At 35.4% G+C, this 15,234-nt stretch overlaps 2 protein-coding genes across 6 annotated transcripts in view; one reads left to right on the top strand and one right to left on the bottom strand.

Annotated features, from left to right (window-relative positions):
• LOC133176961 (inactive tyrosine-protein kinase transmembrane receptor ROR1-like) overlaps positions 1–4,225 on the top strand; it is a 78,284-nt gene extending 74,059 nt beyond the window's left edge. For all 5 annotated transcript variants that reach the window (XM_061312029.1, XM_061312024.1, XM_061312025.1 and 2 more), the window contains one exon: positions 229–4,225. In XM_061312029.1, the coding sequence (XP_061168013.1) occupies positions 229–1,922 (1,694 nt within the window). In that variant the 3' untranslated portion in view covers positions 1,923–4,225. The remainder of the gene's footprint in view (positions 1–228) is intronic.
• Positions 4,226–5,247: 1,022 nt separating this feature from the next.
• Positions 5,248–15,234, bottom strand: part of LOC133176973 (putative Polycomb group protein ASXL2) — a 33,065-nt gene continuing 23,078 nt past the window's right edge. The window contains exons 14-17 of the mRNA XM_061312044.1: positions 8,292–9,023; positions 6,976–7,106; positions 6,462–6,552; positions 5,248–5,804 (exon numbers count right to left, since the gene is read on the bottom strand). Coding sequence (XP_061168028.1) covers positions 5,675–5,804; positions 6,462–6,552; positions 6,976–7,106; positions 8,292–9,023 — 1,084 coding nt within the window. The 3' untranslated portion in view covers positions 5,248–5,674. The remainder of the gene's footprint in view (positions 5,805–6,461; positions 6,553–6,975; positions 7,107–8,291; positions 9,024–15,234) is intronic.

Below are 15,234 nucleotides of genomic sequence, written 5' to 3'. Positions count from 1 at the left end.
GCTTCTACAACTTGATTCTGTAAAATTTCTGCCGAAACAAAAATATATATAAAACAAGGGCACTGCAAAACCGAGCATACCCTCGTAAAAGAGCACATTGATCTTGAAGTAAATTATTACTTCCATTACAAAAAAAAATCAGCCCTATATCTATATTCTCTCCAATTGATAAATGTCCTTGGTCACATCTTTCCATTGATTTGATTGGGTAACTGTTTTCTCTTCCAGCCAGTGGAGCTGAGCCTGTCAACAAACTGATGTACATTCTGGTGCCAGGAATAATCGTTCCATTGGCCCTCATCATCCTAATCGCTGTTGTTTGTTTGTGTCAGAAAAAGAATGAAAAGGGTGCTAATAGCAAGGGCACAAACTCTTCCCAGAATTCCACTGTGGAAACTGTGCCATTAACTGGAAAAAATCCAGGATGCAGGATAAGAGAATTCCCATTGTCTTCTATAAGATTTCTACAAGAACTGGGTGAAGGGGCATTTGGAAAAGTATACAAAGGGGAAGTGATGGGATTATATGGAGATAGCACTGTGTCCAAAGTTGCCATTAAAACATTGAAGGAAAATGCCACGCCAAAAGTCAAGAATGACTTCCGAAGGGAAGTGGATCTGATGACAGAACTTCGCCATCCTAACATTGTGTGTTTGTTGGGAGTTTCAATGAAGCAGGAACCCATGTGTATGTTGTTTGAATTCATGCCCTATGGAGATTTACATGAGTATCTTCTTACTCACTCACCAAATTCTGACATGTCTAGTGTGGATGATGAAAGTGGAAAGAGGATCATTCTGGAATATCCTGAAATGTTGTTCATTGCAATTCAAATTGCAGCAGGAATGGAGTATCTTGCAAGTCATCATTTTGTGCACAGAGATCTTGCAGCTAGGAACATCCTGGTCGGAGATAATTTATCAGTGAAGATATCAGACTTTGGTTTATCCAGAGACATATACTCATCCGACTACTATCGTGTGCAGAGCAAATCCTTATTACCTGTGAGATGGATGCCTTTAGAGGCTATTTTGTATGGAAAATTCACCACAGAAAGTGATATGTGGTCTTATGGAGTGGTGCTGTGGGAAATTTTCAGTTATGGACTCCAGCCTTACTATGGCTACACAAACCAAGAAGTGATAGATGTAGTAAGATCTCGCCAAATCCTACCCAATCCCGAGGATTGTCCCCCACGCATGTATGGCCTTATGGTTGAATGCTGGCATGAAAACCCAACAAGGAGGCCAACATTCAGAGAAATTCATGCCCGTTTGCGTGCTTGGAAAACTGAAGTCCTCATGCAGAATCCTCACTGGAGCTTGAGTCAGACTCACTCCGCTCACAGTGGAAGTACCCACCAGAGCTCACAAAGTGGACCTAGTCACCACAGCAGTACTGGGCCCAGTAATACAACAGCATTGACAGGACTGACAGGAAGTAGTGGGGGGTCCGAGACCCCAGCCCAACACCCACAGGTCCAAATGATGGACCCTCGTTACACAGACTTACCAAGAGTGCATTACACCCCAGCTCAAGCTGGGCCCATCCAACCGCAAATGATGCAGTCCCCTGTCCCACCCAATTACCCAATGGCACATCCTCCAATGGGTAACCATCAGAAATTACAACAACAACCCTTGTACCCAGTTGTAGGCCAAAATGGCCCTCAAAAAATCTCTCCTGCAGAATCTGTAGCATCCAGTCACAAGTCGTCTGCTAGTTCTGGATCACAAGACTCAACTGCAAACTACAAATCAGTTGGCCCGGCCACTATCCCCCACACACAGGTGGGGGGTATGAATAGTGTACCCAATGGGTCAGCTGTGGCCAATGGACCATCAGACTGTCAGAGATTCAATAACTTGATGGCACAAAATGTGTACATTCCCGACCAGAGGACGGCGGATTATCATGAGTGAATAGCAGTGCATTTTGTGGTGTAACCCTTTTTTGTACATTTATACTCACTGAATCAAAATATTATCTGAAGTATTTTGTTGTGATGAACAGAAATAAACAGTTCAAACAAACTGCAGTTTTAAACTGCACCAGCTTCAGCAAATGCTGATGCTTTTTCCTTGTGCTTATAAACATATGAACTCCAAGTATCTATAATTAAAAGATTGCCAACAAATTTTGTACAAGCATAGCATTTGCAAGATCCATTGACATCATGAGGCATGTTTGAAAGCCAGACATTATATATATGTAATTTAATGTCTTTCTTCTATTGTGTTGTCAGTATTGTTTGACATTATATATAATTTCAGGTGTTTTGTCAATACTGACTAAACAACTGACATTTTACGTAATTTAGTGTCTTTCTAGTATTTTTGTTTCAGTATTTTTTTTAAAGGAAAAACAATGGGTATTTGTGTTTGTTTGAATGTTTCTTTAAAGATATACCAAAGCAAATAATTTTTCTAGTCAATGCCTTGAGATTTTGAGGCTCTCTGCATAATTGTTCTACTGTAGAAATTGTTAAGATGTACTCTATGTTCAAACATTTTAATGTTCTATTGTACTTGGCAATTACGTGAAATATTGAAGGGTCCAGCAAGAAAGATTGGTCAAAGTGCCATGAACAGTTAAATATTTTTCTTGCCATTTATTATATGGAATGTAAACCAATATTTTATACAAGAAACTTAAATTTATAAACTTAATAAAGTAGACCAACATGTCTGATGACTCAGAGCAAATGATTCTTCAAATAAATTAAACACTGCTTTCAGCCCAATATTCCAACTAACAATGCATTTTTTACAATTTATTTTGTCATTTTTACTGCAGAAACACTTAAAATCTCCACTTTCTTGTCATAATGTAACATTTGACAATATTTTAATTCTGAAATCTGTCAAACATTGGAGATAAATTAGAATCAAATTTTTAAAACATGAGTCCAGGCAACAGAAATATCTCTAAATTTATACATTGTTTATAATTTAAGGATCCTCTTTCCAAGTTTCTATTAATTTCAGCCTATTGTAAACTTACAAGCACCAAGCTCCCTGTATCAGTAGACTTTGTTAATCTGGTTGCTTAGTTTACATTCAGAATGAGTTGCGTAGTTGTTATATGACTGATTTTGAGTGTGGAAGTGAAGTGAGGAAATGAAATGAGACAAACATGACAAAATTAAGGGTATTTCTCAATGGTGCTTATGTCAATGTTGTTGTCATAGTAACCATATATATTTAAACATAAATCACACAAGCTTGTATTAAGGAATGACTTGATTTAATGTCTGTTGCGACTTAAACATCTGGAGTCTAGTGTCCGTCCATATCTACAAAGGATTAAATTGACTAAAAGTTATTCATGTATCCATGGCTATTGATTTTCGTACAAACTTTGTAGTGTGTAGATTGATTCTGTTGAAATCCTACAAAGCCTTGACTAGTTAAATCCAAATATATTACAGTACTTAAAATATCAGTCCTTACAAAATTTTATACATAGTAAAATTCTTCGAACAAACTGCTGAATTAAAGATAAAAAGATAATAATGTAGAGGAATGTTTAATTACTTGAGTGTTTGATATGAATTTCAATGTAAGGTTAAAGCAAAAATTTAACTGATTGCCAAAAAAAAAAATCATTTTGAATCCGGCAAGTATTATGCTACTAAAGTTAACTTCCAGGATACAGATTTCTTGTGGATCTGTTTCTAAAACTGTACCATATTTTTTGTCTTTTCTGATGTAAATTCTTTTTTTATGTGTTGTAAAATGGGTTTTTTAAAGCAAATATTTCATTTAAAGTTGAATCTGAACATATGAAAATATCATAATTAATCACCAGACAATCAAAGGTATATTTACCAAATGCTAGACTCAACCATTTTCATGACTGTGAGGAATTATAAATTTTGTTGTATGTATCATTAGTCTGTGTTTGAAAAAGTGCAACTTAAAAACTTGTATAATTCTATATTTTGATATTTTTTTCAATGGTGCATTTTTTTATTGCTTTTGTAAGCTTCTCATAGACAAGTATACCAGATAGATGCTACATCCATCATTATACCTGTATATAGGTCATCCAGAGGTCAGCTAAACTAGGTGCTAAATGTTAGCTTCTGTGGTTAGAATAGCTGAAGATTTCTCTCTGTAACATTTTTCAATCAGCCCAAGCTGCCTACCTGCTGGCATGTTGAATGATAATGTATGTGAGATTTATCATTTTCACAGCCAAATAAAAATGTTTGATAATCTCATTTTGTTTTGTGTGTTCATACTGGACAAGAAGGAAATGAAATCACATAGGACCTGAACATTTGAGATGGAACAAGGCAAAAGTAGTTAACATTCTTCAAGTATTCTTCAACTCTTAGTATATAAAATAAGTCTAAAATAAGTCAACTTTGAATTCAATATTACTCATATATTTTATTCAGTAAAATGAAACAAAGGAATGTCTCTGTAGAAATTTATCTGTCCATCAGAATATAGTTCAGATGTTCTTCAATCATTAATAGACATTTGATCAAGTTTCATCATGGTATGCATTTGTTCTTGAGAAGTTAATATTGTAATAGTCCATAAAATTCTTTCTGCTTAATAAGAATAATGTACGTACATGTAGGACAGAAAGATGTATTTGAATGCTAAATACAGTCAAACCTTATTATCTCGAACTCAATGGGACTGAGAAAAAACTTTGAGATATCCGAGGATTCGGGATATCAGGGGTGAAATACTTGAAGAATAAGTGGTTGGAACTTCTAAATCACTTCGAAATATCCATGGTGTTCAAGCTATCAGTGTTCAAGATACTGAAGTTCAACTGTACTAAAGAAAATATTCAGTATGCAGGTAATATTTTTGCCCATCCCACAACCTTAGATTCTCCACAAAACATTTTTGTGTATGGATCTATATGACAACTTCAACAAAATGATGATCACTTTCATATTATAGTTATTTAGACTATTTAGAAACTATGCTGAGTAAACAGTCAGGACATTTATACCTCTTTCTCAAACTCCTATTTGGTACATAAAGTGATCATGTGACTCAACTGTATATTAAATAACATTAACTTTTCAACAAAAAGGGTCTTGTACTTGAGGAAAAAAGATACAATTATAACAATTGATATACATTTATAAGAAAAACAAATATCATATTATATGTCATTATAACAATTAATATACATTTATAAGAAAAACAAATATCATATTATCTGATATGAGGTTTAACAGAAACAAAACAAAAACAAACTCAAAAATATCAAATTGATAACAAACTCAAAATGTACACATGGAATGCACTGTAATGCTAATTTATTGGAGCCTAAATAAAAAAATAATCTTTCACTCGATGAAAAATAATTTTAGGATTTTCTATAAATAATACCTGACATGCATGTATACTGCCAATGTTTCTAGCTATGTTACATTTTTTAACAGAACAAAAGATTTTTTTAATTGTCACACATACACAGTAATCTCCCTTTTTTTGGTAAAAGGTTTGGAAAAATGATACAAAAACACTAAAACATTAATATACAAACTAAGATGAAGTTATGCTTGATTAAGAGACTAATTACAGTAAACTCAGAATTACTTACAAAAAAATACAAAACATTTCTCTAAAATGTCTTAAAATGTTCCTAAAATTAACTTTCCTTTTTATTCATTTTCACTGCTTTACAATGATGATGGTTACCAAGGATGTCGCTTGGCAAAAGAAACTCGAAGTGAGGCTCCACAATGGGGACATTTAGGGTATGTTTTGATGTCCTTCTTTGGAATGTGCCAACAAGCACTGCATCTTATGCGGTACTTTTTAAACCTGAAAATTACACTTAGCCTTTAAAAACTTTAAAGTGTTATAACTTAAAATAAAAAAAAAAATGCTTTTGCAAATATGGTGCTTGATATATGTCATAAGTGAGCCAACCAGCCCTGGCAATATTATTGGGATATTTTTTTTATAATAGAAGTTGGGGAAAATAACTGAGTACAATTGAGCATTTGTAATCTCCACACCAATAATTCAGAAGCTTCACCACACAGCGCATTGGACAAACTTTGTGCAAAGCAGAAATTAAACTTTTAAATATGAGCAGTAAATGTATACTTTATTTCTGTATCTATTTTTTTCATATAGCTTTTTCTTATTTAGGAGATATGTAAAATGTATAGTGAATCAGCCTTTATACGAATTAATGCACATGTAATAGGTATATTATAGTAATCTGTACACTTAATTAATCCAGAATTGGATTGGAATTAATTAATAATTGGAATTAATTAATCAGATGATTTGCTCAGGAATTAACACAGGCATTTGGATTAAAGAGGCTCAACTCATTACTGTACATCTTCTTGGTAAACTATGAGATTAAAATAGATTTTTCAGCACAATTTTAAAAGTCTTCTTATTGAAAATAGAGAAATCATGGGCACAATTCCAAAAGTCTAATAAAGAACAGAGAAATAGTCTCACCTGATTCCACAGGCATTACAGAGGGGTGTGCCATCATCAGCATCCCTCCAGAGAGGGGTCCGGTGGGTCCCACAGGAAGCACAGATTTTACCTGAAATATTTGTAAAACAACTGTAATAATACTTCAACACTTTGAATGATATATAACAGGGGTAACAGGAAAGGAGATGGTAGACCAGACAAGAATTTAAATCCTAAGATTAAAGTAATATTGTTATTAATCACAGAAGTGGTTGATAATGTAAGATTAACACATTTTTGTATGTGAAAAACAAACATAAGACTTTTTAAATAGATACCCAGGCTCCCTGAACACCAGACAGGTGCTCGACTAAACATCAAGCACTGACAATGAACCTGCCTGCCAATTTCATATTGCTCCTCCTTTAATATTTTTGTTCCTGAATTTTATATGCCTTCTTTGCTTTTTTTAGACCAAGGATTTATTTAGACCAATTACAAGTGTATTTAAATGATTTTGAAGGTTGCAGGTGAATAATATACTGTAAATCACCCGAGTAATAGGTATCCTTTGGGAATGGAATTGTATTTTCCTCATCAGAGCCACTCACAGAATCAGCATTGGAGTAGGACCCACTGTGCTTACGTTTTCTGCAGGTCTGGTGCTTGTAGATTTTTACATTACTGAAAATAGATACAGTAAAGCCTCAATATGTCAAACTTGATGGGACCATGCAAAAACAAACTTAGAGAAATCCAAGGATTCCAAATATCAACTTTCAATTAAAAATATACATAAAGTAAAAGGAGGTTTGGACTTCCACCTAATTTTGACATATCCATGGTATTCTAAATAATATTCTTGATGTTTAGGATACCAAAGTTAAACTATAACATATATAGTAACATATTATATATATGTTATATGTGGGGAAATATGGTACATGTTGTACCTGTTGGCTGATGAAATGAAAAAACAAGATGTGTTTGTGAAACACCGATGCCTCTGATGGCAGCTTATGGCAAAGGTTAAAGTTTCCAAATGCAAATCAAACTCCAAGGTCAAGAGATCAAAAATGTTGTTACCCAAAGAAAGGACTTGTGTCAATGGATAAACCAGGCCAATATGAAAGCTCAAGCACTAACCATTCAACAGTTATGGTCAAGGTTAATGTTTTCTTAAAGTGGGTCAAACTCCAAGGTCAAGGTCAAAGGGTCAAAATTAATGGTAGTGGAAGATCTTGTTATAAGAAATACACATGTGAAATATAAAAGCCCTTGCACCAACTGTTCAAAAGTTATTGCATAGGATAAAGTTTATCAAAAGTAGGTCAAACTTCAAGGTCAATGTCAAAAGTTCAAGATTTTTGGTATCCAAAGGAAGGTCTTGTCACAAAGAATATAGGTGTGATATTTGAAAGCCCTAGTACTAACTGATTAAAAGCTATGGCCAAGGTTTAAGTTTTTAAAAGTGGGTCAACTCTAAGGTCAAGGTCTAAAGGTAAAAAATATTTACACCTTTGAAAAGGTCTTGTCACAATGAATACACATGTGAAATATGAAATCCCTAGCACCAACTGTTCAAAAGTTATGGCCAAGGTTAAAGTTTGGTAAATTTTTGCAAAAGTGGGTCAAACTCCAAGGTCAAGAGGTCAAATATGTTGGTATCCCTAGGAAGGTCTTGTCACAAGGAATACACATGTGAAATATGAAAGCCATACTTAAATGAATCAAAAGTTATGGGCAAGGTTAATGTTTTTGTGGACAAACAGACAGACAGACAGATGGATGGACAGGGCAAAAACTATATACCCCCAAATCTTCGATTATGGGGCATAAAAACATTTTTATGAATGCTTTTTTACTCACCTGAAATGGGCTGATAAAGTCAGACTGCAGTTTTTATTTTTAATTTCTGTGTGTACAATTACAGTGGCACCTCTGAAGTTTGGGTCCAATCTTTGGGCGCTTTTAACTGGTATTTGAAGTTTCCTCGACCTTTTCACCCTCCTTTCCTGACCCTCTGAGTTCTTTGGAAATCCTTTATCTATCATGGGTTTTTCCTCCTCTGAATCGCTTTGAGTATTTCTGGAATCAAAAACGGATTTCCATAAAACAGGCAAATACTTGGAGAGCGGTACCCTTCTGGGATTTTCTCTTTCATTTTGGCTGTTCTCCTTTGACCTTCCACTATTAAATGACTCTAAGACATTGGTCATATCAACAAGAGGTTGCCGCAGAGGTAGCAAGATCTGGGGGTTATTCTGAAGATATCTTGAAGAAGGAACATCAGAATTACTTGATTTTTCAGCATTGGAGAGTTGTAATATACTGCTTCCCAAGTCTCTAATATTAACTGTAGGAAACTCATCAGGTTCCAGCTTAATTGGTGGAAATTTAACCACTGGATGATCGACTTGTACATATTCATTTTTCACTTCTGTTTCTGTTGCATATTCATATGGTTCTGCCTTGATGTTGCATGGATCCTGCTTTACTGTTGACAGATTTGTGGGTGGGAAATGAAGATGATCTAGCTGAAGTTTTGGAAGAGCATTAGGCTTTCTTTCAACAAAATCCGGAGGATGGTGATTGCTGAGTCTAAAAGGGGATACAATTTTTAGGTTTTTATGCATTGGAGTTGTCTGCTTATCCTATTGTCAGTTTTTTGTCTGTCTGCCTGCCTTTTTGTCTGTTTTGCTGTCTGTCTGACTTGTCTGTTAATGAGGTTCGCTCCTGAGCTTTTGAGCAGACTTATATCTTAACCTACATTTCAAAAATTCTGCATAAATATTTTAATTCTTACAATAATTTTGGATTTTACAATGCCAATTAAACTATATTCAGTTAAAACTCCATGATTAAATTCCATACCAAAAGCATTAATTGAGGAACTATATTTTGTGGCAGAAGGTTTTTTAGAAGAAAATGATCATTTTTTTCTCTTTTGAAGTATTTAAAGTATGTTAAGTTTGGATTCCTATTTTTACATGCAGTCTTCCCAAAGAGTTATTTTGTGCAGTGAACTGTTTTATACTGGTCCTAAATTATATATTAAATAAACTCTCATGAATTCTATCATCATATTTGATAAATGTAGCAAATATATTGTGAAAATCAAGAAAAAAATATCCCTATTTTAAGCTAAAAATAAGCACTATTTTAGTAATATCTAAAAAATAACATCACAGACTCCCACTTTATATTTTCTTTTCTGAATATATAAGATACTTTTAACCATTCTTCTTAAATTCAGCAAAATGTCATTACTTTCAAATGAAATTTTTGCTTCTTTAATATTTAATGCCAGAAAAATGAAATTTTATGAGTGCAAAAAGGTCAAATGATGAACATGCGGAGTAATTTGAAATTTTTTTTCGTTGTCACAAATTTTAATGTGTCTGTTCAAGATGAAATAAGACTGTGTTTGTTCCCATAATTTATTTGAATAAAAAATATTGGAGGAAAAACTTTAAAAATTGATTTATGTGTAAGACAAAGGTCAAACTAAATGCTCTGTAGTGCTAAAAGAAGCGCATTGACATCCATTTTTTGTTTTGATTTTTAATAAAGCTATGTGTATAAATTCTAAAAATATCCTTGATAAAAAATTCTCATTACTTTTGATGGCAGGATCCAACCTCCTTAAGCTGTCTGTCTACCTGACTTGTCTGTATAGCTGTCTTTCTGCCTGACTCATCTATTTAGCTGTCTTGTCTGTCTGACTTGTCTGTTTAGCTGTCTGTCTACCTGACTTGTCTGTATAGCGGTCTTTCTACCTGACTTGTCTGTTTAGCTGTCTATCTACCTGACTCATCTTTTTAGCTGTCTTGTCTGCCTGACTTGTCTGTTTAGCTGTCTGTCTTATTGTCTTTTTATCTTGCTCACACTCTATAAAGCTGTTAGTCTGTTTATTTCATTGTCTAATTTTTATCTTTCTGCCTGTCTAATTTTCTAATTAACTGTTTGTCTTATCATCTGTTTAACTGTTTGTCTGTCTGTCCTATTGTCTGTTTAGCTGTCTATCTGCCCATCTTACTATCTACTTAGCTGTCTGTCTTATTGTTTGTTTAGCTGTCTGTCTGCCTATCTTATTGTCTGCTAAACTGTCCATCTTATTGTATACTTAGCTGTCTGTCTGTCATATGTCTACTTAGCTGTCTGTCTGTCTTATTGTCTGCTTAGCTGTCTGTCTGTCATATTGTCTGCTTAGCTGTCTGTCTGTCATATTGTCTACTTAGCTGTATGTCTGTCATATTGTCTACTTAGCTGTCTGTCTGTCTTATTGTCTGCTTAGCTGTCTGTCTGTCATATTGTCTGCTTAGCTGTCTATCTGTCATATTGTCTGCTTAGCTGTCTGCCTGAAAATAAGCATGTCTACTTAGCTGTCTGTCTGTCCTATTGTCTACTTAGTTGTCTGTCTGTCATATTGTCTGCTTAGCTGTCTGTCTGAAAATAAGTATGTCTACTTAGTTGTCTGTCTGTCATATTGTCTACTTAGCTGTCTGTCTGTCATATTGTATACTTAGCTGTCTGTCTGTCATATTGTCTGCTTAGCTGTCTGTCTGTCATATTGTCTACTTAGCTGTCTGTCTGTCATATTGTCTACTTAGCTGTCTGTCATATTGTCTGCTTAGCTGACTGTCTGCCTATTTTATTGCCTGCTAGCTGTCTGCCTGTCTCTCTTATTGTGCTATCTGCTGTTTATTGTAACTATCTGCCTGCCTGTTTTATTGTCTGTTTATCTGTCTGTCTGTCCATGTTATAGTTTGTTTAACTGTATGTCTGCCTATATTATGATCTGTTTAGCTGTGTGTCTTATTGTCTATTTAGTTGTCTGCCTGCATGTGCATTGTCTGTTTAGCTATCTGTCTAACTTTCTGTTAAGCTGTCTGTTTGCCTCTATTATTGTCCACTTAGCTGTCTGTCTGCCTGTATTTATGTTTGTTAAGCTGTCAATCCTCTAGTCTAATTTCTTTTAGCTATCTGTTTGACCATCTTATTGGTTGCTTAGCTGTCTGTCTGTCTTATTGTGTGTATAGTTTTCTGTCTGCTTGTCTTGTTGTCTACTTAGCTGTCTGTTTGCCTGTCTAATTGTTGAGTTAGTTGTCTATCTGTCTGACTTATTGTCAGTATTCTGTTATTGTCAGTAATCTGTCTGCCTGTCCTATTTTTTTTTCTTTCTGTTTATCTCAAACAGTCTTACAGTCTTTTCAACTGCCTGTCTTATAAATTATTTAGCTGTTTACTATTTTATTGTCTGTGTAGCTGTTTTTCTGTTTGATTGTCTGTATAGCTGTTTCCTCTGTCTGCCCTATAGTCTATATAGCTATTCATCAGTCTAATTAATTGTATGTTTAACTGTTTGTCTGTGTTATCATCTGTATAGCTGTTTGTCTGTTTTATTGTCTTTTGGACTGTTTATCAGTCTGTCTTGTCATCTGTATTACTATTTATCAGTCTCATTGTCTGCCTGTCTTCTTGTATGTTTAGCTGTCTGTCTGTCTTCTTGTCTGTTAAGCTGTCTGTCTGTCTGTCTTTTTGTCTGTTAAGCTGTCTGTCTGCCTGTCTTCTTGTCTGTTAAGCTGTCTGTCTGCCTGTCTTCTTGTCTGTTAAGCTGTCTGTCTGCCTGTCTTCTTGTCTGTTAAGCTGCCTGTCTGCCTGTCTTCTTGTCTGTTAAGCTGTCTGTCTGCCTGTCTTCTTGTCTGTTCAGCTGTCTGTCTGCCTGTCTTCTTGTCAGTTAAGCTGTCTGTCTGCCTGTCTTCTTGTCTGTTAAGCTGTCTGTCTGCCTGTCTTCTTGTCTGTTAAGCTGTCTGTCTGCCTGTCTTCTTGTCTGTTAAGCTGTCTGTCTGCCTGTCTTCTTGTCTGTTAAGCTGTCTGTCTGCCTGTCTTCTTGTCTGTTCAGCTGTCTGTCTGCCTGTCTTCTTGTCTGTTAAACTTTCTGTCTGCCAAGCTTATTATCCATTTGGCAGTCTGCTTGCCAATCTTATTGCTTGCATAGCTGTTTAATTGTCTGTATCACTGTTTGTCTACCTGTCTTACTTTTTGTTCAGCTGTTTGTCTGTCCTATTGTCTGTTTAGCTGTCTGCCTGACCTATTGTTTGTTTAGCTTTCTGTCTGTCTTATTGTTTGTTTAGCTGTCTATTTTCCTGTTTTATTGTCTACTTAACTGTTTGCCTGCCTGCCTAATGGCTTGTTTATCTGTCTGCCTGTCTTATTTTTATGTTTAGCTGTCTATTTTCCTGTTTTATAATCTACTTCAATGTCTGCCCGCCTGTCTAAATGTTTGTTTAGCTGTCTGTATGTCCTATTGTCTGTTAAGCTGTCTGCCTGCCTGTCTTAGCTGTCTGCCTGTCTTATTTTTATGTTTAGCTGTCTGTTTTTCTGGTTTATTGTCTGTTTAGCTGTCTGCCTGTCTTATTTTTCATGTTAAGCTGTCTATCTTCATGTCTTATTTTTTGGTTTTGTTGTAAATCTGCCTGTCTTAATGTATGCTAAACTGTCTATCTATCTGTGTTTTTGTCTGTTTAGCTGTTTTATGTATATTTTGCTCTCTGTCTGCCTGTCTTATTGCCTAGTTATCTGCTGTCTACCTGTCTATTTCCTACTTATCTGTCTGTCTGTCTTATTGTCTAGTTATCTGCCTGTCTCTCTATCTAATTGCCTACTTATCTGCCTGCCTGTCTTAGCTGTCTGCCTGTCTTATTATCTAGTTATCTGACTGTCTCTCTATCATTGTCTAGTTATTTACCTGTCTCCCTGTTGTATTGTTTAGTTATCCGTCTGTCTGCCTGTTTTATTGTCTAGTTATCTGCCTGTCTGCCTCTCTTATTGCCTACTTATCTGCCTGTCTCCCTGTCTTATTATCTCATTATATGTCTGTCTCCCTGTCTTATTGTCTAGTTATCTATCTCCCTGCCTTATTGTCTTGTTATATGTCTGTCTCCTTGTCTTATTATCTACTTATCTGCCTGTCTCTCTGTTATTGTCTAGTTATTTGACTGTGTCTCTACTCTATCTTATTGTCTAATTATTTACCTGTCTCCCTGTTGTATTGTGTACTTATCCGTCTGTCTGCTTGTCTTATTGCCTAGTTATCTGCCTGTCTCCCTGTCTTATTGTCTAGTTATCTGCCTGTCTCCCTGTCCTATTGTCTAATTATCTGTCAGTCTGCCTGTCTTATTGTCTCATTGTATGTCTGTCTCCCTGTCTTATTGTCTAGTTGTCTGTCTGTCTGCCTGTCTTATTACCTATCATCTGCCTGTCTCCCTGTCCTATTGTCTAAGTTATCTGTTATATGTATGTCTGCCTGTCTTATTGTCGAGTTATCTGTCTGTCTCCCTGTCTTATGTCGAGTTATCTGTCTGCCTGTCTTATTGTCTAGTTATCTGTCTGTCTCCCTGTCTTATTGCCGAGTTATCTGTCTGCCTGTCTCATTGTCTTAGGTTTTCTGTCAGTCTGCCTGTCTTATTGTCTAGTTATCTGTCTGTCTTTCTGTCGTATTGTGTAGCTATCTGTCTGACCTAAACAAACTTGAACGTACAATATATGAAATTCGACAATTTATGCATTTCTACAATAGAAAAAATACAGGAGAAAACTAACTCGATATTACGGAATCCTATTACGGTGTTACAAAGACATAACTATCTTGTATATATAGCGAAATACTTACTCGTTGTAATGATTTATTAACAAGTTATAACGAAAAAAAAAAATTACTTGAGTCTGTGCTGTATTTGTAAATAGTGACTCATATAAAGGGGATCGGGGTCTTTGTTTAACTATGGGTCAAAATCATCAATATGTGTGGATCAAAAGGGGATCTGGGGCTGGTACAACCACCATCCGTTAAATTTACATAATAAAGTAACATAAAATGACATTGGACCCCCTTCCAAAGAAGCACGAGCCCCACGTAAATTGGTCAAAAGAGTCAACTAAAGAGCGGCTTGTTCATGAAAACCCTAGTCCCCCCTTTTTTTGCTTCTCTGCTTTTTTATATTTGTTTTCATTTTTTTAATTTGCTTGATAAATTATTTCAGGATCTTTTAAGGGGAAGTGGGTATGACACCCCCTCCCCCCACCTTAAAAAATTCCTTGATCCGCCTATGCAGTGCCTGGGAAGGTCAAGCAACAGGTGGGGCCAATGGCCCCACTGTTCGTAAAATGATGGGACCATTTGAAATTTAAGGGGCCGAGGGGAAATATATTGGGGCCATTCTAAAATAAATCATAGTATGATGCTATAGGATAATGCATATATCTCTGACAATAAAATTTAGGAAAATTAAAAAGAAAAATGCGATAGGAATTGACAAGTCATATGACATTGACTAGTACAAATGATTTCTCCGTCAATCGTCATCTAGATTCTAACCAACTAGTATTTAGAAAAATTGTATTTAAACCAAAAGCACCATTTTTTAACGATGACGATTTAGAGATCACGGGACAGGCTAAAATAAGTGGACTTCGTTGAAAGGGTTTTTCATTGTAAGGTATATAAATTTTCCATGTGCGTGACTTTCGTAAACTGGTAAAGCTGTGGTCAACCATCGAAAACGAATTGACACTTACGAATCGAACAACATGGAAAAAAAACTGTTTCTATGCCAGTGGATGTCAATATGTCGAATGATGGTTCCGATTTTATTATATAATATATCAAGATTCCATCTAACTTCGATGAAGAATACAGATAGCGCGGACTGCGATGAACTTACAAAGTAATAAAACATGCATACCCGCATTTTGCGGGGTGCGCCGCATGGCGCTGCGCACCATTATTTCATTGCGCCATTTTTCGACA

Source organism: Saccostrea echinata, unplaced genomic scaffold (genome assembly GCF_033153115.1).
Source record: "Saccostrea echinata isolate AGI-Se365-2 ecotype Australia unplaced genomic scaffold, CSIRO_AGI_Sech_v1 ptg000086l, whole genome shotgun sequence".
In the NCBI taxonomy this organism is placed as follows: domain Eukaryota; kingdom Metazoa; phylum Mollusca; class Bivalvia; order Ostreida; family Ostreidae; genus Saccostrea; species Saccostrea echinata.
The sequence above is the reverse complement of the archived record's forward strand: the minus strand, read 5'-3'. Positions and strand labels throughout refer to the sequence as shown.